This window comes from Aspergillus clavatus, genomic scaffold (genome assembly GCF_000002715.2).
Source record: "Aspergillus clavatus NRRL 1 1099423829796 genomic scaffold, whole genome shotgun sequence".
In the NCBI taxonomy this organism is placed as follows: Eukaryota; Fungi; Ascomycota; class Eurotiomycetes; order Eurotiales; family Aspergillaceae; genus Aspergillus; species Aspergillus clavatus.
In genome coordinates this window covers 489,590-514,143 of record NW_001517103.1, presented here as the reverse complement: position 1 = coordinate 514,143, position 24,554 = coordinate 489,590, and the positions used below count along the sequence as shown (strand labels likewise).

The following is a 24,554-nucleotide window of genomic DNA, read 5'->3' as shown; positions in this document are numbered from 1 at the left end:
CTATACGGCTAACTTGACGAGCAACATGATCACTTTGCGAGTCTGCGCATCGGCGACTCCGAACAGAGTAGCTGGATCGTACAATTGCATATCAAATGTTTGAAGTACAGACAGCTTCTCGCAGCCGGAAGACAAAAAAAAAATCATCATCCGCAACAGCAACAACAACAACAATCAGCTTCGCATCTACCAGCTTTGTCTTCTGAGAACCCCATTTTCTGATCATGACTAGCTTCACCAATTCCACTCCATCTCAGCACCATGTCTTGCTTCGTCAGTGACCTCGTTGTACGTCCTCTTCCCTCAGCATCAACCTCCCAGCCCATCCACTAATTCACACACTCCAGGTCGAATACCGCGACGATCGCGGTGTCCCATACAACTGCATTGAGATCATCGACGGGAACAACCAGGACATCGACGCCGGTTTCCGCGGCAAGTGCGTACAAGCAAAGGAAACCCGCAACCCCCAAAAGCCACACGGCCTCCCACACACACAAGAGAACTGACTAGGACCACAAACAGATTCATCTACATCGACGTCGGACACGCAACCAAGCCCGAGCAGGCCATCACCAACATCGAGGTCCAGGTCCAGGAAAATGAGAACAAGGATAAGCAGGACATGGTCAAGGGCGCCGGAGGTGCCTTCCGCTACCTGCATACCCTCAAGGGCTCTGGACGTCCCATCGTGGACGTCAAGCTCTCTCGCAGGGCTGAGAAAGTCGAGTTCTCGACTGTTCAAGGTCTGGGATATAACCATATGAGTGGGGATATCAATGCGGCTCGTGGAGGGGGTTCCCTGTATTTGATCTGGAGGACGGTGTGAGGTGAGCTTGTTGGCAGGCCGTGGGTTTTTAGTGGGAACTGAGGGTTGGCGTGGTATTGTGTGCATGTGGTTCAAGTGTTTGTTGGTATGATGTGCATATGTTTTTGTGGTCTTGGTTGGTTAGTTGTAGAGTTGAATGGACTTTGAGTACTTTAGCTTTCAATATGAACAACCAGTGAGCGAAAGAAATAGATCTGGGTTATTATATCTATTCATATCAACCCTAGGTATACATTCCACTTTTACCTCGAGAAGAAGCTGGGGATAACAAGTGCATTGGGATCAATCCAAAACAACAGATAGTGTAAGACCGAGTCAGCAGAACAAATCAAATCTGGGAGACACGGCGAGAGTTCACTGGCTTGTTGCACTTGTTGACACATCAGCCCTTCCGCTCACAGTTCATAAACCAACTTGTATGCGGAGATCTTCTTGTCTCTGTACTCTTGGAAACCTTCCTCAACTGCATCCAAGCCATGAAGAAGCTTCACGCTATTTGGCCGGATGGTCCCTTGCTCTAACCATCCCAGTAGCTTTTCAAAGAGCTCGCTGGCAAGCTCATGATTCTCCTTTGAAGCCTAAATCATCCACCCGACGCATATAGTCAGCCCAGCTCCACAAGATACGTTAATCGGGATGTTGGTGAGGGAAAGACGCAACATACCGGCCACTTGAGGCCATTATGAATCTGATCCTTCAGAAAAGCCATCCACACTAGCACATCGGTAACCCGTGTGCCGGCAGCCACACCCTCGGTATTAGCCTTGCCCGGCTGAACGGTGCAGAGGTCTCCCCCCTCCTTGCACAGAGCGAGTGAAGCGGTTACGGACGATGTGGTACTTCCAATAGTGTCGAAGATGTGCTTGAGCGAAGGTGCCACTTCACGGATCTTAGCTGCCACCTTGTCGTCGCTGTAGTCGAAGACATGTTTGGCACCGTATGAGCGGATCAAGGCAGCATTTCTGGGGCTGCAGGTCGTCACTACGTCAAATCCGTGCATTGCGGCGAGTTGCACGGCGTAGAGGCCAACGCTTGCTGGAAAGTGTTAGATCGTGTTGGCTCGCCTTTGGAGGGAGTGCTGATATAGTACTCACAGCCGCCGCCCCAGATTAGTACGCTGGTGTTCTCGGCCTGCTGGCGGTCGAGTGCAAGGCAGCTCTTAGAAAACAAGGCAAGCCAAGCTGTAGCAGCTGCCAGGGGAATAGTGCTGGCACACTGGCGTGGGATGCTTGTGGAGACGATGAAGGATATTCTCTCTTCGGCCACGCAGTACTGGCTATATGCGCCCAAGCCCTTGATTGCTCCTGGATGCAAATAGGAGTGAGTTTATACGATTGGGCAGAGGACATGGAAAGTATGGGACATTGAATCAAGTCATTATTCCGAGAGATGGGGTAGTTACCTCCCCTAATAAAGGCAGCCACAACATCGCCCTTGGTGTAACGGGTAACATCGCTGCCTAATTCAACAACCTCTCCAACAAAATCACAGCCATAAACGGCTCCATCGCCAAAGGCCTTTCTATCGAAGGATTTCACTATAAGAGATCGAAGTTAGACGGATGGACAGACACATAAATACATTGCCATAGCCTCTAGTGCAGGATATACCGTCAGTCGGATTCTGCGCCACATGTGATACCCTGACGAGCACTTGATTTGGAGCTGGACTGGGGATAGGAATGTTTTCCTTTGACAGCAGTGGCTTTTGACCGTCTACCACGCGGGCAACAAGGGCTGTATTGGATTCTTTTGTCATTGTGTGCTGAAGAGACTATCAAGATATAGAAGTTGGAAACTTAGATTGATAATTACCAGGACAACGATCACAAAAAAGGATGGAATCAAATCTCTGGAAGTGCGACAGATACAAGCAGTAGATGGGCCTCAACATAGAAGATATATGGCATGAGTACGAGTCAGATTATGCATGCTTGGTAATCACAGTTTATAGCAGCAAACCCCCACTACGGACTCTTTGTTCTGCACGTCATTTAGAACAGGGCAAATGAAAGCGCAGAGCTAAGCCTCATAAAGAGGCTTGGTTTAACAGATAGATTTTATATATGCGTTCCTCTTTGACCCCCCAGGATTATAAGTCGGCCAGAATTCCGAGCTTCTTGGAAATCTCCCACTAGTGAGACTTTATGATGAATTTGATGTGTTTATAGTAGTTATTCCTGTCAAGTGCCACTTGAGCTGGGTTAGTAGAATGTGTTCATATCTGGACTGACGCCACATTGTGCTTGCCAAGGTCTGCTACCAGCAGCAGGGGAGTATAGTCAAATCTATCGCGGGTCGATATCTACCTTAGTTTCAGTGAGAAGCTAAGTAATAGGAGGATGTCCCCTCTGCAGCTTGCGCCAGAGCTATCTGCCTCTTTCACCGGACAGAACGATCGACATTGTTCTTCTGGGGCAGTCGGTCCATGAAGAACGATGACTCGATTCTCTCATTGCCTTGGATAGCTAGCGTTATTGGTTGCCATTCAATGAATCATGACCATCGGGAAGTGCGCCTGCATTGAGGCTTGTCCAGAATGCGGGGCAGAGTTAGGGGTGGATAGTCCTAGGGTAAGGCGGAGGGCCGCTCATAGGCATGCTATGTTGGTCGATTGAAGATCAGACCAGTTTCCTGCATCTATACCTACTGACTCGATCTGCCTTGGTATGGATAATCCAAACCTGTTGGTATCCATTGATGGCGTTATTAATGTGGCTCAGTATCAGAATCATTAGGCATCATCTAACATCTCCCCCTTTCCTCTCCCAGTGTCTGTCACTGCCTAACTCTTGCCTCTAGTCTAGCAAAACACAGCTAGATCACTTCCTCAAATCCTCCATAATAATCCGGCTGCCACTGGTGTTGTCCTGTTTCTACGAGGCTGTGGAACTGATTGGCTCACAATGCATGTTCTTGTCATTCTACTACCGCTCAACTGACCAAAGCCTGCGCCACCAAGGCTGGGTTTACAGACTGGGCTGCTCCACGGTTCTCTTTTCCAGAAATACCTATAATCCGAGCCAGCGACCTAGTTCCTAATAACTTGATCAATTTGTTTCTACTCAAGTTACTCGTTGTGTGTATTCTACCGTGGGGCATTGTGCATCAACAACCATCATCGCTTCGAACTGCCGCCTAGATTGAACGCCAGCATGGACTTCCTGGACAGCATCCAAAATCGGTTTGAGAACAGTAAGAGCTCCGATAATGAAAAAAATGGGATTATTGAGGTTCGTATGCAATCGTTCTATGAAATATCTGCACTGGCTCATGCGACATTATTAGGACCTCATCGCGCGGCTTCAAAGCGTGGAGAATGAGTTGGAGTCTCATAAGTCTAAGGCAATGGACCATATTACAATGGTCCGAGACCACTACTTGGAGAAAATCAGCGAGAAGGAAGCAGAGTTGACTGGCCACCAGCATGAAATTGTATGTCGAACCTCCCACAGATCTATCGCCTCCTTTGATACTGATAATTCCTTAACCTGATTCAGAAGAAGTTATCGTTTGTCTCGCTGCTCATCGACGCTGACTGTATGAATGTAAGGTATACCTCTGCGTTAGGAAGAGAATGACATTGAACTGACTGACTTTCCTTCCATAGTTCGACGACAAACTTGTTAAGAAGGGCTACGAGGGCGGCCACGAAGCCGTTCGATTGCTTAAAACAAGTACACTACAATACATGCGGATGGAGAAGCCTAAAATACCCTCGAGAGTCGATGTGAGGATCCGAGTTTATGCCAACGTGGCCGGATTGAGCAAAGCATATCGTGAGGCTGCCATTATTTCCAATCCTGCAGATTTCATGTCTTTTGTGCAAGGCTTCAACATGGAGGATGGTCTCTGTGATTTTGTAGACGCCGGAACAGGGAAAGAATGCGCTGATACAAAGCTCAAAGGTGATATCCATTTACAATACACGGCAGACAGCCTGACTGACAAACTACATTTAGCTGTATTTGAGCAGGATGTTACAGATGTCCACTGTTGCCATATTCTGTTTGGTGGATCCGGGGACAACGGATATGCCCGGCTCCTCAGTCCACACGTTGACTCCCCCAAGATCACGCTATTAGAAGGTACGCCTTTCGAGAGGGAGCTCCGGGGAATAGCCGAGAAGCTCGGCAGCACCGTCTTTCAGGGGATCTTCCGTACATCTAAACTCAGTCCTCAAACGGCCCCGTCTTCATCGACTGCACCTGGGAGACCAGTGCCAGACTACGCAGCAGCGGTGCGGACTGGTTCAGAACGCCCTGAAACATCAAATCCAACGACCAGTTTGGCAAATGGAGGTCAAAGCGAAGTTAAACTAAGAATTCTCAGGAACGCCCAGGGCCAGCGAATCGACCCAAAGCTCAGCGTTCCTCAGCAGGTGGTTAACCAGATAAAGGGCCGCAAGCTTTGTAATGAGTACCATATCCTGGGAACTTGCGACTATGGAGATTTCTGTTCGCATTCCCACGGGCCCAGAAAGACAGGCTTGGAGCTACTTGCCTTGAAACAGCTGGCGAGAACGCGCGCCTGCTGGTCAGGGTCTTTCTGTGAGAATGAGTATTGTATTTACGGGCATTGCTGCCCTTGGCCGGAGTGCAAAGGTCAGAGCTGCAAATTTGATTCCTCTCTTCATGGGATTGATCAGAAAATTGTTGAAGTGGTGGTAGTCAAGTGATTGGAGAAGGTGGATTCGCCAGTACAGCTTGAACGATATTTTGCTGATCTCACCATGTTTGATGCTCTGACTATTGATTCTTGGCTATTGCGTTCATTGACTTCTTTTCTCTTTACCTCTCACGTCTGTGTTATTCTTCAGTGTTTAGTTTGAGCTATACTATTATACTATTCCTCAAGAAAGACTTCCCATCGCAGATAGAGTCCACTTTAAGGAAATCCAAGCATTCATTACACTGGTACATATGGGTTATGCTTCAACCAGTCGGACAGCAGATATGCCGAGGACCAGTAGGAAGGCTCGGTTGAATGCATAGAGCGTATAGCAAGCGAGGATAATCACAAGGGCCACAAGTTATCCTAGATATACCTCTGGTCGTTGCCCTAGCGGTGGACATGAGTCAAAGATAAAACGCAAAATACACCCCCAAGACGGTGTCCAGCCGTCTTCTGTTCGGTGTCTATATCGAAACACATATTCGAGCTTAAACTGCGCTGCTCTTTCTACTGCTTTTACTGCTTTCGGTAGCTCCTTTGGGAGACTTGGCCAAGCCCACCAACATTGACCTATAAAGCTTTTCAAAATCTACGTATGAAGGACGAAGAGGAACGGACGCATACTGGGATCAGTATGCATTTCTTTAATTTGCATATTTCTTTCTTTTACATGGCAGTATCTATGTGGAGCACACAAATTGCTTCTCTTCATGATGACCCGCTGATTATAAGCTGGGATGTATACCAGGAACTTCCTCGATTTATTTCTCGCAGATGCTACAGTGGCGGAGTATCAGTCGAGAGAGAAGCCATCACTCTAAGCAGCCAGTCAACTATCAGTGCCAACGAAAAAGAAGTTAAAACACTTACGGCGCCGGGTACCGAGTACCTTTGATCTCCGCTTGCTCCGCTAGGGTCCGAATCTTCTGCACCTCTTGGTCGCTCAAATGCAGCAGCGCAGCAGCCGCGTTCTCGTCCATCTTGACCGTCGACTTCGTACTCGGGATGGGAATGATTTCCGGGCCTTGCGCCAGCAGCCACGCAAGAGCGACTTGCGCTGGGGTGCCGCCATGGATAGCAGCCACGTCTTTCAACCCTTGTACCAACTTCAGAATCTGCGGGAAATTCTCCAGCGAATACTTGGGCAACATGCGGCGCAGGTCACCCTCGGGGATGTCCGCGTGAGACTGGAACTGGCCCGCCAGAACGCCGCGTCCAACAGGGCTGTAGGCTACCACCATAATACCCAGCTCGCGGCAAGTCTTTAGGATCTCCGAGGTCGATGACTCGATATCCAGTGTGAAGAGGCTGTATTCCATCTGCAGGGCGGCGATGGGGTGAACGGCATGCGCTCGACGCAGCGTCGCTACGGAGACTTCCGATAGGCCGAGATATCGAATCTTTCCTTGGCTGTAGATGAGAACTTAGCTGGTCTGTTGCTCGTAGAACCACCGGAGGGGGAAAAAGGACCTACTTCTTCAGCTCCACCATAGCTTCAATAGTCTTCTCAATAGGGGTCATCCCATCCACCCGATGGCAGTAGTAAAGGTCAATAGTATCCACGCCAAGTCTCTGAAGGCTCTTTTCGCATGCTTCCTTGATATACTCAGGATCACTCCGGAAGGCATGTCCCCCAGTCGGCTGGCGCAGGAGCGCGCCCTTGGTGGCCAGGAAAATGTCACCGCGCTTGCCAGATCGTTTGATCCACTCACCGACCACGTCTTCACTGTCAGCGTATACATCGGCCATATCCCAGAAACGCAGTCCAGATGCATGTGCGTGCTCTAAAAGGGCCACTTTCTCATCGAGAGTGCCAACTGGTCCGTAGAATCCACCAAGACTGCCGAGACCGAAACCGATAGCAGGGACTTGGGGGCCATCGCGGCCGAGGGATCGCAAGGGAAGGGACATTATTTGGGGTATGGAAGTCCCTCCTGGATTTGGAGATTGTACAAGAGATAAGTTGGTTTGATCGGTGGAGTTTGAAGGTTCCAATTGGGTTGTTATATTCATCCTGGGGAGGTCAAAGTGAGCTATACCCGTTTAGTTTCCCGACTGTCGCCAGCAGGGAACACAACCTCAGGCATCCGACATCCAACAGGCTTAAAAGCTTACGACAACTCCTTGATAGACTACGGCTGAGAAGAGAAAGAAATATAGAATAGATGACGAGATCAGACAATAAATTAAGACAGTCTAGTGATGTTAGTCCGGTGCGTATACGTGTATGTTGGGCTCGCCTGGTAGGATGGACATACATCCCCGTATTTAACGCGAGCCACATCCATGAGACCCTGCGGCCAGTTTCCGGTGAGCTTCCGGGTCCTCCTTTGCATTTTCTTCTCTCGTTCTCATCAACCCCTGCCGAAATGCTTCAGTATACTCATCCGGGTCCCACGCCAACACCCTGTCTTCCATCTCCTCAAGCTTCCTCGCCACCAGCCGTTCCATCTCAGCCTTTTGGGTTTCATCCAGCAGGTCCAATCGCTCTTTCCATGCCTCGCTGGGATCGTCGGTCTCCGTAGGCCCAAAAAACCGCCGGTCGATCTTCTGCCAGTAGATCGCGTCAAACGCAAAGCTGTGCAAAATTGCATACGCCACCCAGAAGTCTCCGCTCTCCCAGCTCCGTTGCATCTGATCCGAGAGCCGGGGCTGGCCGTGCTGAACGGCCATATCTTCACAATGCCTCATTGCCGCGAGGAACGTCTTGAGGCGGCGATCGAATATTCGGGTCCAGTCCTCGATACCTTCAGACCAGCACTCGGGCTTCTCGATAAGGAGCCACCATGGTGGCGCGTATGAAAACTCCACTGGTCCTGCATATGTGAACTCCCAATCTACCACGCCAGCAATATGCATATCCTCATTAAGAAGAACATTGGCTGGCCGGAAATCATCACACCAGAATTTGAATGGACCATTCTCACAACATGGCAGAGACAGTTTCTTGTCCCTGGCAAGCTTGTAAAACAGCTGTCTTGCCACAAACTTCCGACGACAGTCATCTGCAGACTGCACCGCATCATTCCTTTGATGGAGTAAATGTTGGATGTTGAGCTGTGCCAGGGCTTCAATGTATGAAGATGCTGTCTTGAAAGTGGCATCTAGAGGTGGAAGTTTTGACCGAGGTAGTGTCCCCAAACGCACAAGCTCATTCATATCCATTGATAACGGCCGGCTAGTCACTTCCCAGGAAAAATCATCCACCTGGCTGAGGGACCCTATTTTGGGGAATTCTGGCCTGGAAAGCTGAAGCAGGATCTTTGCTAGTTGTGTGTATAGCATTTCAAGGTGATCTTCATTGATGTTTGGGTCAAGGACTCCCCGCTCTTCATTTGGACATCCTGGGGTGTTGAGTGCATCATACATGGTTGTTGTGTGTTCAATATGGCTCATCATGATGAAAGGGCTCAGGTTGAGAGGGCTCTCCTCCCTTGTACCCGAGTGAAGAATGAAAGGAACCGGGATTGATGTCTGGTCCGAGATGTATCGCATCACAGCAACTTCGTTCTTAACTTTCTCCTCAGGAAAAAGAATGGCGCCAGGCTGTGAGAAGCGGATATTGGTCGCGCTGTATGTGTACTTCATTTGTAATGTGATATTGAAGGACCCTTTTCGAAGAATTGTAAACTCGGGATCGTCGCCAGAATCATGCTTCAGGATAAATTTCGCAATCGGTCTCTTGACATCGATATCAAGAAACTGAAGCAACCAATTGTCGGAGACATCGTCGGATTGCTCCCACGCGACGTCGTCGTAACACATCTGGGGCTCCATATTTGCAGACGCAAGAAGATCGGTAGTTGGAGGGGTCAATAGTCAAGGATGGGGAACTTATGGACCTTGCTGCCCAAATTTTGCAATCACCGCCGTGTTTCCTAGAATAGAGATAAATCAGGAGATCAGTAATACATCCTATGACAAAGTGGTCCAAGTAATCTTCACTAAAAAGCTATAGGCCCATTCATCAAAACAAAGGATACTATCGTGAGCTCGGTAGACTTATAATGATGATTCATTGTGTAAAGCAGAGTCAGAGATCGGGCTTAGAAGAGGGCTCGCCCAATCAGATAAAATTAGCAACCCAAATATCCATGGCCCTAACTCCTTTCCGACCCCCCTGTATACCCTCCAAGCTCGCCTCACACGCATCCCGTAATGCAAGAACCACCGCCCGTTCCCTCTCATCACTCACTTGCTCCTCTACTTCCTTTTTCAAAAGAGGAAGAAAGACAAGCAGAGACTTCCCATTGTCCGTCCAACAACCCCTCCCCACCTTGCACGCGGGTCTCACTCTCCAGCTGCCACCCGGCAGCCAGGGCCAGCTCGGTAAGCCGCTTTGGCCCCAGCACCGTGCGGACGTTCGAAACGCTGCTCTTGGGTTTACGGCACTCCAGCGCTGCCTGGGTGAGCGCAGCTAATACGTGAGGCTGGGCAGAGGGGTGCGTCGCTACTAACGACCACTCAGCAAGGAGGAGACGCTTACTGTGCTGCTTGAGGGCATGGAAGGTGGAAAGGATGAGCGAGGGGGAGGCGAAGTACCATAGGCAGTGGGCGAGCACTGTTGCGTCGAAGGCCTTACTTTCGCTGGCGGGTGGCGAGGAGGTGGAAGAGGGGGAGGGGAGGGAGGAGAGGTAGTCCAGGGGGGGTTGTTGGACCCAAGTAATCCGCCTACCCAGCGGGCCTTGCGAGATGTGATCCTGTGCTTGGCCGAGAGTATACGGTGCACCTGCAGGAGCCATCAGTCGGCTGCTTTCCGCTTGCACCGCCAGGACAGGCAGCAGGGTAAGTAAAGCGAGAGGACTCACCATAATCCAACTCCGCCGGATCGACCGCCACCACCCTCCCCTGCTCGCCCACAGCATAGGCAAGGACAGTCGTGCAGTCCCCCTGCCCGCATCCTAGTTCCAGCACCTTGGAGTCAGTGGGAATTTTCCAGTGCTGCAGGAGCACCAGGCGGTGAAAGGTTTGGGAGTGCTGGATGCTGAAGTGGGTGGGGTCGTGTAGGGAGACACGGGCGATAGAGGCGGCGTCGAGTTGAGTGGACGTGTTGTGCTCGATGGGTGTTGGGCACAAGACGGCTGGGTGGGTTTTGCGTAGCTAGGTGATGGAACTTGGAACTATAGCCTTTATTGTAGCTACTAAAGAGCTGCGGATGGGGACATCTTATAGTGTCAGACGTATAGGGTCGCCTGGGAGCACCCCTGCCGCGAAATTAGTATGGGGGTAAGCTACTGCCCAACCACCCCGCCTTTTAGATTGACCCTAAGGGGCCATAGAACTCTTAGAATCAGACATCTCCTTATCTAACAGATTGGCCCTGCCCACCAGTGTCCAACATATAGGTCCAATTCCATGTGCGGGAGAACCCTGATAAGACGAGAATGTACAGTTGCCTGTCGGACAAGTCACGGAGGATTGAGCGCTGAGCTTGGTCTGCATGATACCATTATAAATGGCGCCGGTTGTCTCCAAGGGCACTAGATTCATTCCAGGTCCTTGACCCTCGCCCCAATCGCGATACGTGCTTGTGTTGCAAACCTTGATCGATGCTATGCCCCTCTGTGTAATGCCTCGAGATCTAATGTCGATGACCTGCTGGGTGAAGGCTCCGATCGCTGCGGCGAACACGAGAACAAACGCTCCAAGGGAAGCAAGATGTCTGGAGACTCCGTGAGCTTGCAACGGTACCTAGCGGGAGTTGTACTGACCGAGGTGCGCTTCCAAAAAGAAGCTGTGCCAAGCCCCAGGCACCACGACTGGCAGCATCGAGGGCTGTAAAGTCGCTCAGCTTTGTTTCATCCCTGAAGCGGGACCATTTGAGCTGGGAGAGAGCCTCTGCAATATATGTGGCCATGGCGGCTTTCATCAGAGTCGTCAGCAAGGCAATGATGGCGTTGAGATTGATTCCAGCCGGCCAGTTGGGTTGTGTTTTGCCATCATATATCTGCAGCACCGCGATGATGGCACCCAGTGCTAAGAGCGCAAGAATACACGCTGCGAACTCCCAGGACCAGTCCCAGAGTCGCCATCCTTTCTTTTCCTGGCCAGCTTGTGGCGAGTCCTGGTACAGCGGGGCCGATGGTTGGTATGCCGGAGGAGGATCTTGTAGTTCATGGACTTCCTGGAACGGCATCTGGGAGGGACCAGTTGAGCTGTTTCACGTATTCCATATTGGGCGATGTTCCGCGTGTGTAGCTGTCACATCGAGGATTGAGAATCGGGGGTGATGAACCTCAGGAGGCTATCCAGGAGAGCGGCGCCAAGTCAGCATTAAGAGATCTCTTCATGCCCATGGAGATGCCATCCTATAAGCCCCTAGGTTATTTTGCTCGGCTATCTTTGCTCTATTCAATAGGTTTTCGAATATGAGGAACAACAAGGTCATGGCTGAAAATGGCTGAATCGGCCGAATAAGCGCACGACTTGAGTTGCATGCCGATGTGACGGAGGCTTACCCGATAATCAGAGCCTTGATTCTCAGCCTCCTCATCCGCGAGGCTGACGAACTATATCCAGCTGTCAAGCCATTTATACCTAGTGACTGCATGATTAAAAGACATCTCACACGAGCTACAGCACCTACGGTATCCAACTGATGTGCTGCATCGGTCGGTTATCGAAGCCCGGTTTGCACTTTTTGAGACAGGGTTCTGCGGCTGGGACTGTCACCTTACGAGAGTACAAAAGACAGGACTTTATATACGGAGTGGTATGAGCAGGGGTGGTGGCTAAGAGAATTCTTAGAGCTGCGAGAATTCTTAGAGCTGCGAATGATGGAGGTTGATTCAAGATATACATGTAAGGGCTGCATTTGCCGAGGACTTGAAGTCAAAGGAAACCACTACTCACATGCTTACACATGAACCCAAGAAACTTTCAGGCTCTTGGGATATTTTGTAGCAGGTGATATATCTTCTTTTGGAGTTCAAGATTATTCGAAATCGAGATGCTCGCTAAAATGCCTCCTTCCCTACCCCAACCTATATCCCGAAAGCCCGAAGTATCCTTGCGAAGAAAGACGGTAGAGATGTACAAAAAATACATGCTTATTAGCTCATTAACTGCTATAGTACATTTGATATCTGAAAGCAATCAGATCTTCTGTTTACCAGTCAAAAACCAGTCGAAAACTCGAGCGAAAACCTCTTTGCCCCCTTTCTCTATCACATCCCCATGACACGGGATGATTCGATCAAAATTCCAAATGTAGATACGCCTGATCGACTCCGTGAAAGAGTCCCGGTCCGGTTTTGAGAAAGCATACCACGCTAATCGGCGATGCCATGTTGGGGGATTCGCCGTGGCTGTGAGCAACGGCATAAACAATTTATTCAGAACCCCAGCAGTAGCCGACTCTTCTGAGCGCGAGTACTGTTCAGTCGCTGGCATGTTGAAGAGCAAATCGGCTTCGATTAATGTCCCAGTTGGTTTATGCAACAGCACGATTTCACGGTTGCCGTGGCCGTCCATGTACTCGACTTCGAAATCGGCGTGGAACTCCTCCGAGATTCTGTCGGTATGCTTTTTCGCTCTCGTCAAAACATGCTCGAAAGGACTGTCGGTGTAATCGGAAGACTTCTGGCGTTTCTCGTACAGACCCTCTGGCGCAATGATTCTGGCGTCGGGGAAGGCGTTCCTCCAGCTTGAGACGTGGAGATGATGCTCGATATCGGGCGCCACGATATACTTCACTTTTCCACCTTCTGTGGCTACTATATCTTGCACTTCGGGGGTCAACGCCACCGGGGAAATGATCGCGAGGGATCCCGTGCTCAATTTCACTAGATAAGAGATGTTAGTACATTGAAGTAGGTCGAGATTGGTATGCTCACCTAATGTTCCTCTACCTCCAAACTTAAAGAGTCCGAATCGTGAGAACGGGACGCTGAAGGTGGTGATCTCTGGAGTGACCTTCCGGATCACCATGGCCTTGTTTGGCTCTCCGGGAAAGAGTTTGGATGTCATTCTAGTGTATGTGGTTGGTTTTCCGCTGTTGATTTGGTTTGTTGGTGTGTGTGTCTATTGTGCGGTGATCTCTTTATATGAGATCGGTATAGCCATACCGAGGTTCAACGTCCACTGATTTCCTATGCTGACATATGGACTGTTATGTGTAATAATATCAACGGTCTAGACGCGAGAACGTTCGATAAGCTTATTCTGATGATGTCGTTTCTCCTGGATCCATGTGAAACAGAATTTGTCATGCTGGAAGATTGTTCCCTGCCTATCACAACATAGTATTTATGCACACATAACATGCACTATCTTGGAATCTAAAGTCAGTCTGCATCAGCCATGCACCTAGAACTATACAATCTCTATTTTTAGTATTCCCTTAATGTCAGCATCCGCTCGTGCATAAACCTAAGAGCCGCTGAGGTCAGTGGATAAAACAATAGTCCATCTCTGGAGCTGAGCCTCCACTCCTGATCCTGATCAAACTCTCCCATAGTATCAAGCTCGAAGAGGCCCTTCTCCAATCAACTTCTTGTCTCTCAAGACCCCTAATATTGAGGATCCTATATTACCCATACCCTTATAAATGAATGAAATTTTACTACGATGTCTAGGATTTGAAATTCTCCTTTCTCAAATCTTGTCCTGAGGCTGTGCACAGCTGTCGTACTAGGTATCCGATGTTAGTCCGCCCTACAAGCAAAAAGTGAGTAGTCGAACGCATGCCACCAGTCAACTACCATCACACAGAGACCTATTCTGTTTCACCCGCTTGATGAAGGTTGACCTCCAAGAGGACTCACTATCTCCATCATCCATCAAAAAGAAATAAATAGACATAAAAGAATCAAAAACATACAACAGCCGGGATTCGCTGGTGGTCACCCACCCAACTACTAACCGGCCGGCGTGTGGCCTAAGTACGGCTGAGCGGACGGGAAGCCCTGTTCTCCACACCCTGTGGTCGTATGTGCTAGAAGTAGTTAAAAGGTGGCTTATATTGACCATCAAGATATGAACCAGCGCAGTAGCTGCTCGAAATGGATCCAGTATAGTGCTTCATCCACATAATTCTGAGGAATGAACATGAGTTATACTCAATCCCGCCGAGCCCATCCGCCGCAAACACAGGTATCCCAATCAGGGGCATGACGACTGCATCCCGCGAGGCGGGAAAAAGTTTTGCGGCATTAGACTGTGGAGCGAGCTTTGGCAATATGGCCATCTTTCACCCAACGCTGATCTCAGCACAAGAGCTCCCTAGCTAGGCTGCTTGCCCTGTAGACGGTTGGCTCCCAAGTCTGCTCACTCCCTAGAGCACTGGCTCCCTAGCTAGGTTGCTGGTCGACCTTGGTAGCTGAGTATTATAATAATAATCAAGATAAAAGGTCTCTAAAGCATAGACTATGCCTTTAGAGGTATTATAGTAGGGGGGGCACAGCTGTAGAAAGGCTATGGGCTCAGCGACTACATATAAATAACGGTCACATGATCATTGCCCGGGGGGGTTTATAGGGAAACTTACATGGCAGGTGTAAACAAGGGTCGTGTGATTGCATCCGGGTTGCAGGTAGTTTTGAGATGGTAAGCACCCGAATTTCGTGTTTTATAATATAATGGAGAGACGATAAGAAACTAGAAATTGACCCCAGAGACCAACACCAGCCATGACACCAACATACCAACATGAGACTGATCTCCCCGAACTGGCGCACTACGAAAGCGGGAATTCGGGAACAATAATCCCATTTGGTGCGTCAACAACATATGCCGAGGAGTACTTGTCCCTGAACACGATCCGCCAGAGTTTGGTGTTGGGAATAGCTGTGGATAACCTGTCAGCTGCCGTGCTATGGGAGAGAATTCGAGAGAATCATACAATACTTTCGTGGATAGTTCTGCTCTATTTAGTGAAAATATGCGCCTGGAGGTCAGAATCTAGCACAGTGACCGCTTAGGTGATCTTCCTCTCGCAGAAGCTCGAGATCCCAGCAGGGCTCAACAATCCGAAAGTCTATCCGACCATTGCCTGCACGGGACCACTCAGAAGAGATGCCTATCCCATATCCCACTACTTCAAAGAAGCAGCGGTACATTTCGTCTTGAAACTGGGCCTCTGGGGGCCGCTGCGTTCTCGAAGGAGCAATCTCTCGCTGTGATATATTTCACTGAATTCTAGGGCAGAAGAAACACCAAAGAACTCTGCAGCTGCTAGGATGAGCAAAACTTCCAAAGCACGACTCCAGGTACTTCAAATTAATAATAGATGCGAAGCCAGAATCAGGTAGAGCTACTTACCAAAATCCCTGAGAATTGAAAGATCACTGACCCCTGGATAGGCCTACTGTGCTTTCTCTCAGAGTAATGCAGCAGAGGCAAGGAGAGGCAACTGGTTTGGGCTGAAGGTGATGTGGAGTTGATGCATACCCAATACTCAGCTAAAAAGGTGCCTAGACATCACTTCCTAACTGGGAGTGATATATGGTAGTTTGACAGACGTGTCTCGCACTGAGTCATCATCTCCTGGTGCCGAAGTATAGAGGAATTGGCAGTATTATTAGGCAGGTAGACAGCAGTACCAGTACCTGCACTTCGAGTGGTCACTTTTGCGTCAGTCGTTCCTGCATCTAGGCTGCAAGCCATGTGATATCACCCAATCTGCCTGATGTTAGTATCCAAGATATTTTGAGGCTTTTTCTATCAACATATCATCAACAGCAGAACTTCAAACATCGCCAATTATCTTGTGGATCTTTATATTTAGAATCGCCACTCTCGAATTCTGCTTCAAATGGATACATCACTCTCAGACGAGGTGATTCTCATCTCGCCCCGACGAATATCTGACCAGAACACTTCTCCCAACAAGAAAAGGAAAATCGTCCCATCACCCGAATCTTCAGCTTCGAAGAAACTTGTCATCATCTCTCCATATCTTTCCATCGAGTCTACTCAGCCTCAGCCCCTAGATTTCTCCCCAAGTCTGGCAGCGAATCTCTTTCCTGCGGGCTGCGCAGAGATTATAGGTAAGCGATTCCATGGGCATGGAATCATCGAAACATAACAAATAATAACAGAAATATAGAAGCTCGATACCCTTTTCGAAGTCAATTGCATGGTCACCCACAGGCCGAACCCACATCAGCGCATCACAGCACTCTGCCAAGTTCCCGACAAGTCATATTGCCATTCAACCTTCGTGACGCTCCCGCGAAATTCTTTGAGCAGAAAAATTCCAAGCTTCTATTTGACGTTTTTCCTGGGACAAAGAGAGTTGACTTTGATGACCGAGTCCTTGTATATCATTTTAATGAGCTTCCGGCAAAACCGTGGCCCAAAAAGGTTGCGGGCGTGCCGTGTTATCTCACCGCCGATCCAGATGATCAAGGGCCCATGATCCCCATGCGTCAGCGAAGCCGCTCGAGAATTGCACTTTCTAACGATCTTGACTTGAGAGGTAATGAGGGCGCCGTCGACCTTGTTTTCGAGTTGGTCCGTGAATTCTTTGCAAAGTCCCAGATATCTATCACCGAGATTCAGTTCTGGGGTCGTGTCATCGTGATCGTGCTAGAGAATGAATCCAACAAAGAAAAGGATTTGGCTGCAGTTCCACGTTCAATAGGCCAGTGTAACTGTTTTTACCTTTTTGAGTCCGATATGGCTCGACCAAAGTCGTTTTCTACGGCACCACTGCGGCAATGCTTCGCCAGTCAGATTGACGACTCAGAATATGAGACAATCCGGCCTGGTGTGGTAGTCAGCTCGGGTACGCACCCCCAGGAGGGGTGGGAGATTTTGACATCATCTGGTATCTTGATCAGTGATCATCTTGGGTCCCAGTACATGACAGTCGCAGCACATGGCTTTCCCGGCCCATTCGAAGGGAAAGTCTTCCACCCCCAATCTTCCGGCAGAGCGATTGGTGAGGTCATTGTCCAAATTTCTCATACAGATGTGGCTTTGGTGCAGTTGGGCCAAGGCGTGCATTTTATCAACGAACCTTTTGAAAATACTATAATTCCCGCGCCTCCCTCCAGACTGGAAGGCTTTCTTCGTGCGGCGGCAACAAGAATTGGTGGCAACATCTTCATGGATAGTCCATTTTCGGGCTTCATGGAAGGGACCCGGGGGGCCCACTCTCTGCTCCGAATCCCAAGCGATGACCCGCTTGAGCCAAAGCAAAGCTGGATAAGATGCCAGTGGGACTATATGGGCCAGGGATCTTACGCAGCTATGGTTGATGGCGTTCACGGCTCGGCAATCTGGGATGACAATCAAAATGTGCTAGGGTTCTTCCGATATGCTCCCCAGTCGGGACCTTTTCTTGACTGGTGCATGAGTATCTCTGCGGACCATCTACTCGACAAAGGATATACTATGGTCTAAGATGTGGGTCCTTATTCCTGTCTTGACTCTTGCTAATCTTCCCAGAAACATGGCTCTTTCTTATTCTTATTCAAATAGCTAATTTATGATCATATGAGACAAGCGTTTCTCTCTCTGTATTCTTTGCTTCTGACTCGGTCTTGATGAAAATGTGTTCAAGGGATCGAGGAATTCGGCAGTCTTTTGAGTTCATTCTGGATATTTCACCTTCCGTTAAAAACAACGAGGAGAAGTGAGGTTTCTCCTTTTTACCTGCAACAACAACATCCTAAGAATCTACGCAGAAAAATATGAGTTTCACGATGGGCACCAGCCTGCCAAGGATGAGATGAACAAGCCTGTAACAACCCTTGAGACATACATTGTTCAAGACAGTCTGGCTGCTACAAGGGTTTATTGTACCACTAGCAAGGATATGTTAGTACAAAAATAATAGATTCTCAAGTTCCTGCAAAGACAAGATATTAACTCCAATTTGTTCATATGCTCAGTCTCTTTCGTATCATCCTAATCGACAACATGATGACATAAAGTGCATGGCCAAGAACATCCAGAGCAACCATCCGTTGAGGCTTATAAATAGGAGTATCTCAATTTCAACCGATTCAAGACCCTCTCCGAAGCTTATCCCCAGTATACCGGGTAGGGTCAGTGGAATGCTCCGATGAGACTGCGTTGTGACTGGTAACGGTTAGATAGAACCCCATTCCTGCAACTGCCACTCTATCGATCTGGCATACGTTTGACTCCATATCTTCCCCCACTCGGCAGGCTCATCTCCATCCAGCTGCGAGTCCTGGTCTACAAGGAGCTGCAGGCTTGGTGGCAGCACCGACGACCGACGCCGACCTGAAGGTGGCGGGTTATCGTTTTGTTTGCTGTATTCAGACATGTTCTGTCAATTGTATCAACTGTCAAGAAATTTGAGTCGATGTATATTGCATGAGTGACGGATGTAGGATGTTTTTGATTCCTATGATGCGAACAGGTACAGGTGGGCTGTATTTATGGAGGAACGGTGAGTGTGGACGTCATTGTCCATCCAGAATCACTCTTTCTGGGTTGATTCGGTGTTTGTCTTTCCCTCCCCGCATTTAAATTACTCGCTATTCGTCGAAACATCTGTCACTGCTATGACCCGTTGGATGGTCAGTGTATGTACCTTGGGCCTACCTTGAAGATAGTAGCCGTGCTAGGAACTAAGGTGGCAACATTCTCCCTGCACAGAGCATTGGTCGACTTCGGACTAATGACGGATTCATGCTTTTGTGATTTTATTATTCCTCTAGTCTTCGATAGTATCTGTAGAGTAGGTAATAATCAGCCATCAACATGATACTAACAATCTGCAGTTACTATCTCTGTTCTTCAAGACGACTGCTGGTGTCACGGCTCTTCCGACGCTCTTTGACGAACTTGGAGCAACATGTTCACTGCACGAATCCATCATGCCGTACATTTCGATATTCAAACTGCTGCCTCTTGCTGGCCTGAATTTTAGCTCATCCATCCCATAAGTTTCTCTTATGACAACGGAGTGTCAAGTCTCAGCCACAGAATATCTCCCAGTCCAGAGCACAAAGTCTGGTAAGCTTCAGAGATTAAGAATCAGTGTGCTGATTCGTTTCCTCTTCTCGTGGTGTTAGAAGAATTAATAGATCTAACAGAGTACCTGTACATGAGTAGAATATCAGTGCCGGCTCCGACTTGGGTGACTTGGACGCTCCGATTCATGTGCCTTCGGACGGCATGCTATCTATGAGTTGACTTCACCTTTCCGAGTGTGACTATGCGAGTCATTGCTGACCCAGTAGTCTGTTCAAAGTTAGGATGAAACTTGATCACATTGAAAGATCATAATAATAGCATTCCACCCTCGTAAGCCGCCCGTACTGGTAGATAAGGCAATTTTTTATATAAGAGGTTGAATTGTCTGCGGCTCCAACCGCAGCTCTAAGCCCCCAAGGCTAAGGGGGAAAAGAGGAAGTGCTTAATCTATCCGCCTGGCCGCTTTGGCAAGAGGATTAATATGACCCGCTTGACCACAAATCTCGATCCCTGACTCCGTAGACCGATCAGTGGGTCTTGTTGGACTTCCATCGTAACCGACGTGACTACTACTAGACGAAGGGCTAACAGACTACTAATGCAAACCTCTGTAAGTGTAGGCCGACGGAGATGTATACTACGTATAGTAGTGCGTCCATATTAGATAGCTAGTATATATGCGGCTCGCTAGGGATCCAGGCGAAGAACCTGTTGGCGTAGCCTGAAACAAAGGTGGACATCTCTGGCTAGAGCCGGGCCAATTGTCTTATTTTTTATATCATCTCCCATTACTCTAGCCAGATAGCTAGCTATCCTACCCATGATAGGTCACAAGAGGCGCAAACAAGATTAAAAAGATCTACATGTGCCAAGCCCCCGGCGCCCTTCTAGCTTACAAGCACAGTAGCGCCATAGGCTTAGGCTACCAACGAAGCCTTGTGCATTGGACAATCTATCCAAGCAGGGAGAAACTGAGTCTGAGAGAAATCACCATCTAGATAGTGAGTAGTAGTCAAGAAGCAAGAAGCCCGTCTAAGCATTGATACATGTGTCTCTTTTCATGTGCAACTTGCAGATTGAATTATGGAAAGCCCACGACTCGGAGAAGTGTGCTGCTGTCCTCAGGGCTCGTAGTAACAGATTTGCCTGGTAAAAAGATCCCAACAGTTAGATGGCTCTCATTCTCTAGTCTGAAATGTTACTCGCCAGGCAGAGAGGATTGGATCTTTAGTCTCCCTCGTTAGTCCCTGTCAGTCACTTAGTCTAGCAATCGATGTCTATGGTGGTGATTTTAGGCGTCTGAATCTTCATTCCCCTTTCCCACACAGTAGCTGGAGGAACCATGACTACGTTCTCTCCACTGGCGTGCGCAATCCCTCCTACTCCTCGTTGCTGTGAAAGTTTCCTTGACCGTCCAAGTACCTGGTTAAGAGATGGCCTGTATCCCAAGACTTCCTACAAGCCAAATAACACTCATCACTTCTACAGCCGTATGTGCCCCAGTGGTCTGGACGATATGGCTTGGCGTCAATTCTGACAAGGATAACATCCATCCTTTGCTCAGTCAACTCATTCTAGCCGGGCATTGCGCCTGCCAAACATCCACCGTCTTCCATTGCGACAGCTGCCTGCAATGTTCGACTCCAGTATCACTTGTGTCCTCTTCCATTCCGGTATCAGTTTACGATAGCAGCCTCCATGCCGAGAACCATGCTCTGAACAAAACACAGTGCGAAGCCTTCTTTCCTGGGCTGTTCCAGGATCCCCATCGTGCACAGGAGTACTGGATGGCCCGGGGAGGGATACACAAGTCTCACCTAGACGGTATAGCCATGGTTGACTCCATGGCTCGGGTAGCTATCCGACGCGGCCAGTTATACATCATCAAAACCCTTTGTAAAGGCGAGGATCATCGACGCAAGATTCTAGGAATCCTCAGTTCCATTCATCGAGCACTCATATCGGCTCCAGACCCCGCTGCGATCCCGGACACCGAATTCATCTTCTCGGTGGAGGATAAGCTCGAGGGCGTTGCCGGTTTGGGACATCCACTGTGGGTGCTGACTCGGAAAGCTACTGAGAAATATGTCTGGCTGATGCCGGACTTCGGCTTCTGGTCATGGAACAACGGCAATGTGGATAATATGATCGGCCCCTTTGACGGGATCGTCGATCATATTCGACAGAACGAGATACCTTGGAACGAAAAGATCGATAAGCTAGTATGGCGTGGAAAGCTTAGCTTTGCCCCGAAGCTGCGTCGCACGCTTCTTGAAGCAGCCCGTGCTCAGCCCTGGGGGGACGTTAACGAGCTAGAGTGGAAGAACAAGGCCAATTTCCTGAGTATAGAGATCACTGCAAGTACCGGTTCATCGCGCATGTCGAAGTTAAGTAAAGTCAGACAACATTCAAGGTGGAATCAGGAAGCATGATGCTAATGCTCGCCAGGTCGCTCCTATTCCGCGTCTCTCAAGTACCGGCAGGCCTGTCAATCCGTTGTAGTGATCCATAAGCTGCAGTATATCCAGCATCACCACTACCTCCTCGCGTCGTCCGGGCCTCATCAAAATTACGTCGAGGTGGAAAGAGATTTCTCGGACTTGCAAAGCAAGTTGCAAGACCTACTCGATCATCCAGATAAAGCGCAGAGGATTGCCAAGAACAGCATCAGGGTGTTTCGCGATCCCTATCTTACACCCGCGGCGGACGCATGTTACTGGAGAGCTCTGTTGCAGGCGTGGTCCGCGGCATCTCCGGGGATGGCAGCCAGCAAGCTCTCGAAGGGCCTTCGATTTGAGACCTTTGCATTGCTCGGGTCGAGTGAAATGCTACATTCTGCTATGGATCAACCTCCGGACATATTTTAGGGGGTTGGAAGAGATAGAATGCCAAACCGATGCGTCATTCGGTGCCAGGACTGCATCAAATCACGCTTCATGGTGCAGGGGCCTAGCAACATCCTTATGAATCAAGATATATACCCTTCAAATTTCTTCCACTTGCCAGATCTTCTCTGCTATATTTTGCAGATCTTTCTCCGTGAAGTCAATATTACTCTCATACTCGCCAGGCAGCTTAAGAAACAGATTCTTATAGGACAGGACAAGAGGTGCATTAGTGATATTTGCAGTCTCTACCTCATTCCTCAATATTATCACTTGCTGTTGAACAGTCGGGGGCTTTGTCTGGTCTGTCGATTCCCATTTCTCGATAATGATCATCCTCCGCGGTCTATCAATCGCGATAACTAACGCAGTCTTGACTTCTCCGCCCGACTCTTCAAACCACCAGGCCACATCCGACTCCAACTTGGGTTTCGAATTAGAATATCCAGCTTCCACAACCAGCGTCGGCCACTTCCTCTCACGGCCCGGCGGGAGCTTCCGCGGCTGGAACTCCTGGTCTGCTCTTTTGCTACGGGAGGGTGTTCGAATCTGCGCGGACCCTATCATATGCAAGGAATGATTAGCTTTGTCCATCCCGGTCAGCGCCTGGATCATCTTCGAAGCGATCCCCATGTGCGCTTGTTGCTGAGCTGCGGTGGTGATCTTGACCAGCGCGAGTCTCTCGAATGGGCTATAGGAGACTACTAATTCGCTGAGACGGTTCGTGTTGGATTCGCAGATATCGTGGGCGTAGGTCCGCTCGTCGATGTCGAAGACAATGTACTGGCTTGTGGTTCTCGTTGCGTTATCCTTGAAGCGGGCTTGTTCGTCGCGGAGAGTGTTGGTATAGTCTGTGGTCCCTGTGTACTGGTAGCATTTGGTTTCGGGAGGAAGACTGTAGGAGCTCATCCTGGCGGTCGATGCGGATGGGAGATCTCATGACGTGGGTGCTGAAGGTTTCGGTGACTCTCATCTAGCAAATGACTTCACAGTGACTCTGTTTTTGTACCCTCCTATCAGTGTAGTCAATGACGTATGATAGTTCTGATGCGCGTACTCTCGAATAAATCTATCATCATTAGAAATTATCTATAGAAGAAGTGAACATTTCATCTTTCAGTGGCATATCTTCGACCCAAACTTAGTCCTCACGACTTCAGAACGGCGCAGTCTTGTTAGCAGGCGCCGCCGTGTACAGTTGCTGCCCATTCTTCTTGAAGCCCGTGATGACATCCTGACCCTCCGAACTGATCACCCATTGCGCAAACGCATCGGCCTTTTTCATATTGCTGGCCTTCTTCCCAACCAGCATGTGCGCAGGGTTGAGCAGAGGATCCGCCGCATCGTCCGTGGCCGCCTTATAGATGACCGTCTTGTTGGCAAGCTCCTGGTCGATGGAGAGATAGGTTCCGCGGTCCGTGATGGTGTATTCCTCCAGCAAGATTGCCGCAGTGAGCGCCTGGATTGGATACGCGATGTACTGGTGGTACCAGGTGGAATATTTTGTTGCCCACGGGACCTATCCATCGTCAGTTAGCCATGCAATCCCCCCACCCCCAACAACCATCTCAACGCATGGACATACCTGGCCGATCTCGATCCACAGCTGGGAATCCTTGATGTTGGTCGCGGACTTATCGTAGCGTGTCAGGAAGCGCACGGGGGTCGTCACGTTGGCCGCATCGCCCGCGGATGCAATGGCGTAGATGTTGGAGAACATGGTCTTGATGTCGTCGGCCTTGTTGAGCTGGGCTGGGTTGGAACGCGGCCCGACGAGCATGAAGTGGTCGCGCCACGCATACCAGGCTGGCTGCTTGGCGACGCCCTGCTTGATGGCGATATCCTCCGCGGCGGGGGTGTAGGTGATGCCGACATCGATGGTGTCGTCCTTGAGGTAGTTGATGGATTCGGTGGTGTCGCTCTTGTACCAGGCGACCTTGAAAGGGGACGAGCCGTTCTTGACGCTGGACTGGATGAAGGCATCGGCCAAGGCTGGTTGGGTTAGTTCGGTATCGAAATTGGGTGTAGATGCACAATGTTACCCTTGATCAAGCCACTCTGGCCGGCCCCTCCATTGCCAATGCGAAGCTGGACGCTGCCTCCGGAGTATCCGCCGCTGTAGACCGCAGCAGGGTCAACAGCGAGGGACGACGCCGCTAGAAACACCAGAGAAAGTGCGGATTTGAACATGATGGACGGGGGGATGACTGACGAAAAGACTCACTAATGTTGAAATTGGGCTTGAAAGCACTTTATAGCATACTCGCAAAC

The 24,554-nt window shown here is 49.4% G+C and overlaps 12 protein-coding genes across 12 annotated transcripts, besides 1 other annotated feature; 4 read left to right on the top strand and 8 right to left on the bottom strand.

The window, feature by feature from the left end:
- Window positions 1-261: 261 nt before the first annotated feature.
- Window positions 262-829, top strand: ACLA_062140 (uncharacterized protein; the record flags this gene model as incomplete). The annotated part of the gene is made up of 3 exons (XM_001273676.1): window positions 262-288; window positions 348-439; window positions 526-829. The coding sequence occupies 3 exons, from the start codon at window positions 262-264 to the stop codon at window positions 827-829; spliced, it is 423 nt and encodes a 140-aa protein (XP_001273677.1).
- Window positions 830-1,224: 395 nt separating this feature from the next.
- Window positions 1,225-2,587, bottom strand: ACLA_062130 (zinc-binding alcohol dehydrogenase family protein; the record flags this gene model as incomplete). Its single annotated transcript, XM_001273675.1, has 5 exons — window positions 1,225-1,407; window positions 1,494-1,864; window positions 1,924-2,133; window positions 2,232-2,366; window positions 2,440-2,587. The coding sequence occupies 5 exons, from the start codon at window positions 2,585-2,587 to the stop codon at window positions 1,225-1,227; spliced, it is 1,047 nt and encodes a 348-aa protein (XP_001273676.1).
- Window positions 2,588-3,983: 1,396 nt separating this feature from the next.
- Window positions 3,984-5,506, top strand: ACLA_062120 (CCCH zinc finger DNA binding protein; the record flags this gene model as incomplete). Its single annotated transcript, XM_001273674.1, has 5 exons — window positions 3,984-4,061; window positions 4,117-4,263; window positions 4,335-4,376; window positions 4,439-4,736; window positions 4,791-5,506. The coding sequence occupies 5 exons, from the start codon at window positions 3,984-3,986 to the stop codon at window positions 5,504-5,506; spliced, it is 1,281 nt and encodes a 426-aa protein (XP_001273675.1).
- Window positions 5,507-6,295: 789 nt separating this feature from the next.
- ACLA_062110 (aldo/keto reductase) lies at window positions 6,296-7,413 on the bottom strand (the record flags this gene model as incomplete). Its single annotated transcript, XM_001273673.1, has 3 exons — window positions 6,296-6,317; window positions 6,373-6,912; window positions 6,977-7,413. 3 exons carry the CDS (start codon window positions 7,411-7,413, stop codon window positions 6,296-6,298), a joined length of 999 nt encoding a protein of 332 aa, XP_001273674.1.
- Window positions 7,414-7,770: 357 nt separating this feature from the next.
- ACLA_062100 (uncharacterized protein) lies at window positions 7,771-9,279 on the bottom strand (the record flags this gene model as incomplete). The annotated part of the gene is made up of 1 exon (XM_001273672.1): window positions 7,771-9,279. One exon carries the CDS (start codon window positions 9,277-9,279, stop codon window positions 7,771-7,773), a length of 1,509 nt encoding a protein of 502 aa, XP_001273673.1.
- Window positions 9,280-9,689: 410 nt separating this feature from the next.
- On the bottom strand, window positions 9,690-11,638 carry ACLA_062090 (uncharacterized protein; the record flags this gene model as incomplete). The annotated part of the gene is made up of 4 exons (XM_001273671.1): window positions 9,690-10,231; window positions 10,311-10,583; window positions 10,893-11,164; window positions 11,214-11,638. The coding sequence occupies 4 exons, from the start codon at window positions 11,636-11,638 to the stop codon at window positions 9,690-9,692; spliced, it is 1,512 nt and encodes a 503-aa protein (XP_001273672.1).
- Window positions 11,639-12,238: 600 nt separating this feature from the next.
- Window positions 12,239-12,275: a microsatellite.
- Window positions 12,276-12,597: 322 nt separating this feature from the next.
- On the bottom strand, window positions 12,598-13,470 carry ACLA_062080 (uncharacterized protein; the record flags this gene model as incomplete). Its single annotated transcript, XM_001273670.1, has 2 exons — window positions 12,598-13,286; window positions 13,338-13,470. 2 exons carry the CDS (start codon window positions 13,468-13,470, stop codon window positions 12,598-12,600), a joined length of 822 nt encoding a protein of 273 aa, XP_001273671.1.
- A 3,396-nt stretch (window positions 13,471-16,866) lies between these two features.
- Window positions 16,867-17,850, top strand: ACLA_062070 (uncharacterized protein; the record flags this gene model as incomplete). Its single annotated transcript, XM_001273669.1, has 1 exon — window positions 16,867-17,850. The coding sequence occupies one exon, from the start codon at window positions 16,867-16,869 to the stop codon at window positions 17,848-17,850; it is 984 nt and encodes a 327-aa protein (XP_001273670.1).
- Window positions 17,851-18,541: 691 nt separating this feature from the next.
- Window positions 18,542-18,742, bottom strand: ACLA_062060 (uncharacterized protein; the record flags this gene model as incomplete). Its single annotated transcript, XM_001273668.1, has 2 exons — window positions 18,542-18,651; window positions 18,700-18,742. 2 exons carry the CDS (start codon window positions 18,740-18,742, stop codon window positions 18,542-18,544), a joined length of 153 nt encoding a protein of 50 aa, XP_001273669.1.
- Window positions 18,743-21,242: 2,500 nt separating this feature from the next.
- Window positions 21,243-22,265, top strand: ACLA_062050 (DUF821 domain protein; the record flags this gene model as incomplete). Its single annotated transcript, XM_001273667.1, has 2 exons — window positions 21,243-21,789; window positions 21,847-22,265. The coding sequence occupies 2 exons, from the start codon at window positions 21,243-21,245 to the stop codon at window positions 22,263-22,265; spliced, it is 966 nt and encodes a 321-aa protein (XP_001273668.1).
- Window positions 22,266-22,382: 117 nt separating this feature from the next.
- On the bottom strand, window positions 22,383-23,192 carry ACLA_062040 (uncharacterized protein; the record flags this gene model as incomplete). Its single annotated transcript, XM_001273666.1, has 1 exon — window positions 22,383-23,192. One exon carries the CDS (start codon window positions 23,190-23,192, stop codon window positions 22,383-22,385), a length of 810 nt encoding a protein of 269 aa, XP_001273667.1.
- A 247-nt stretch (window positions 23,193-23,439) lies between these two features.
- ACLA_062030 (uncharacterized protein) lies at window positions 23,440-24,473 on the bottom strand (the record flags this gene model as incomplete). Its single annotated transcript, XM_001273665.1, has 3 exons — window positions 23,440-23,802; window positions 23,869-24,275; window positions 24,326-24,473. The coding sequence occupies 3 exons, from the start codon at window positions 24,471-24,473 to the stop codon at window positions 23,440-23,442; spliced, it is 918 nt and encodes a 305-aa protein (XP_001273666.1).
- Window positions 24,474-24,554: the final 81 nt, after the last annotated feature.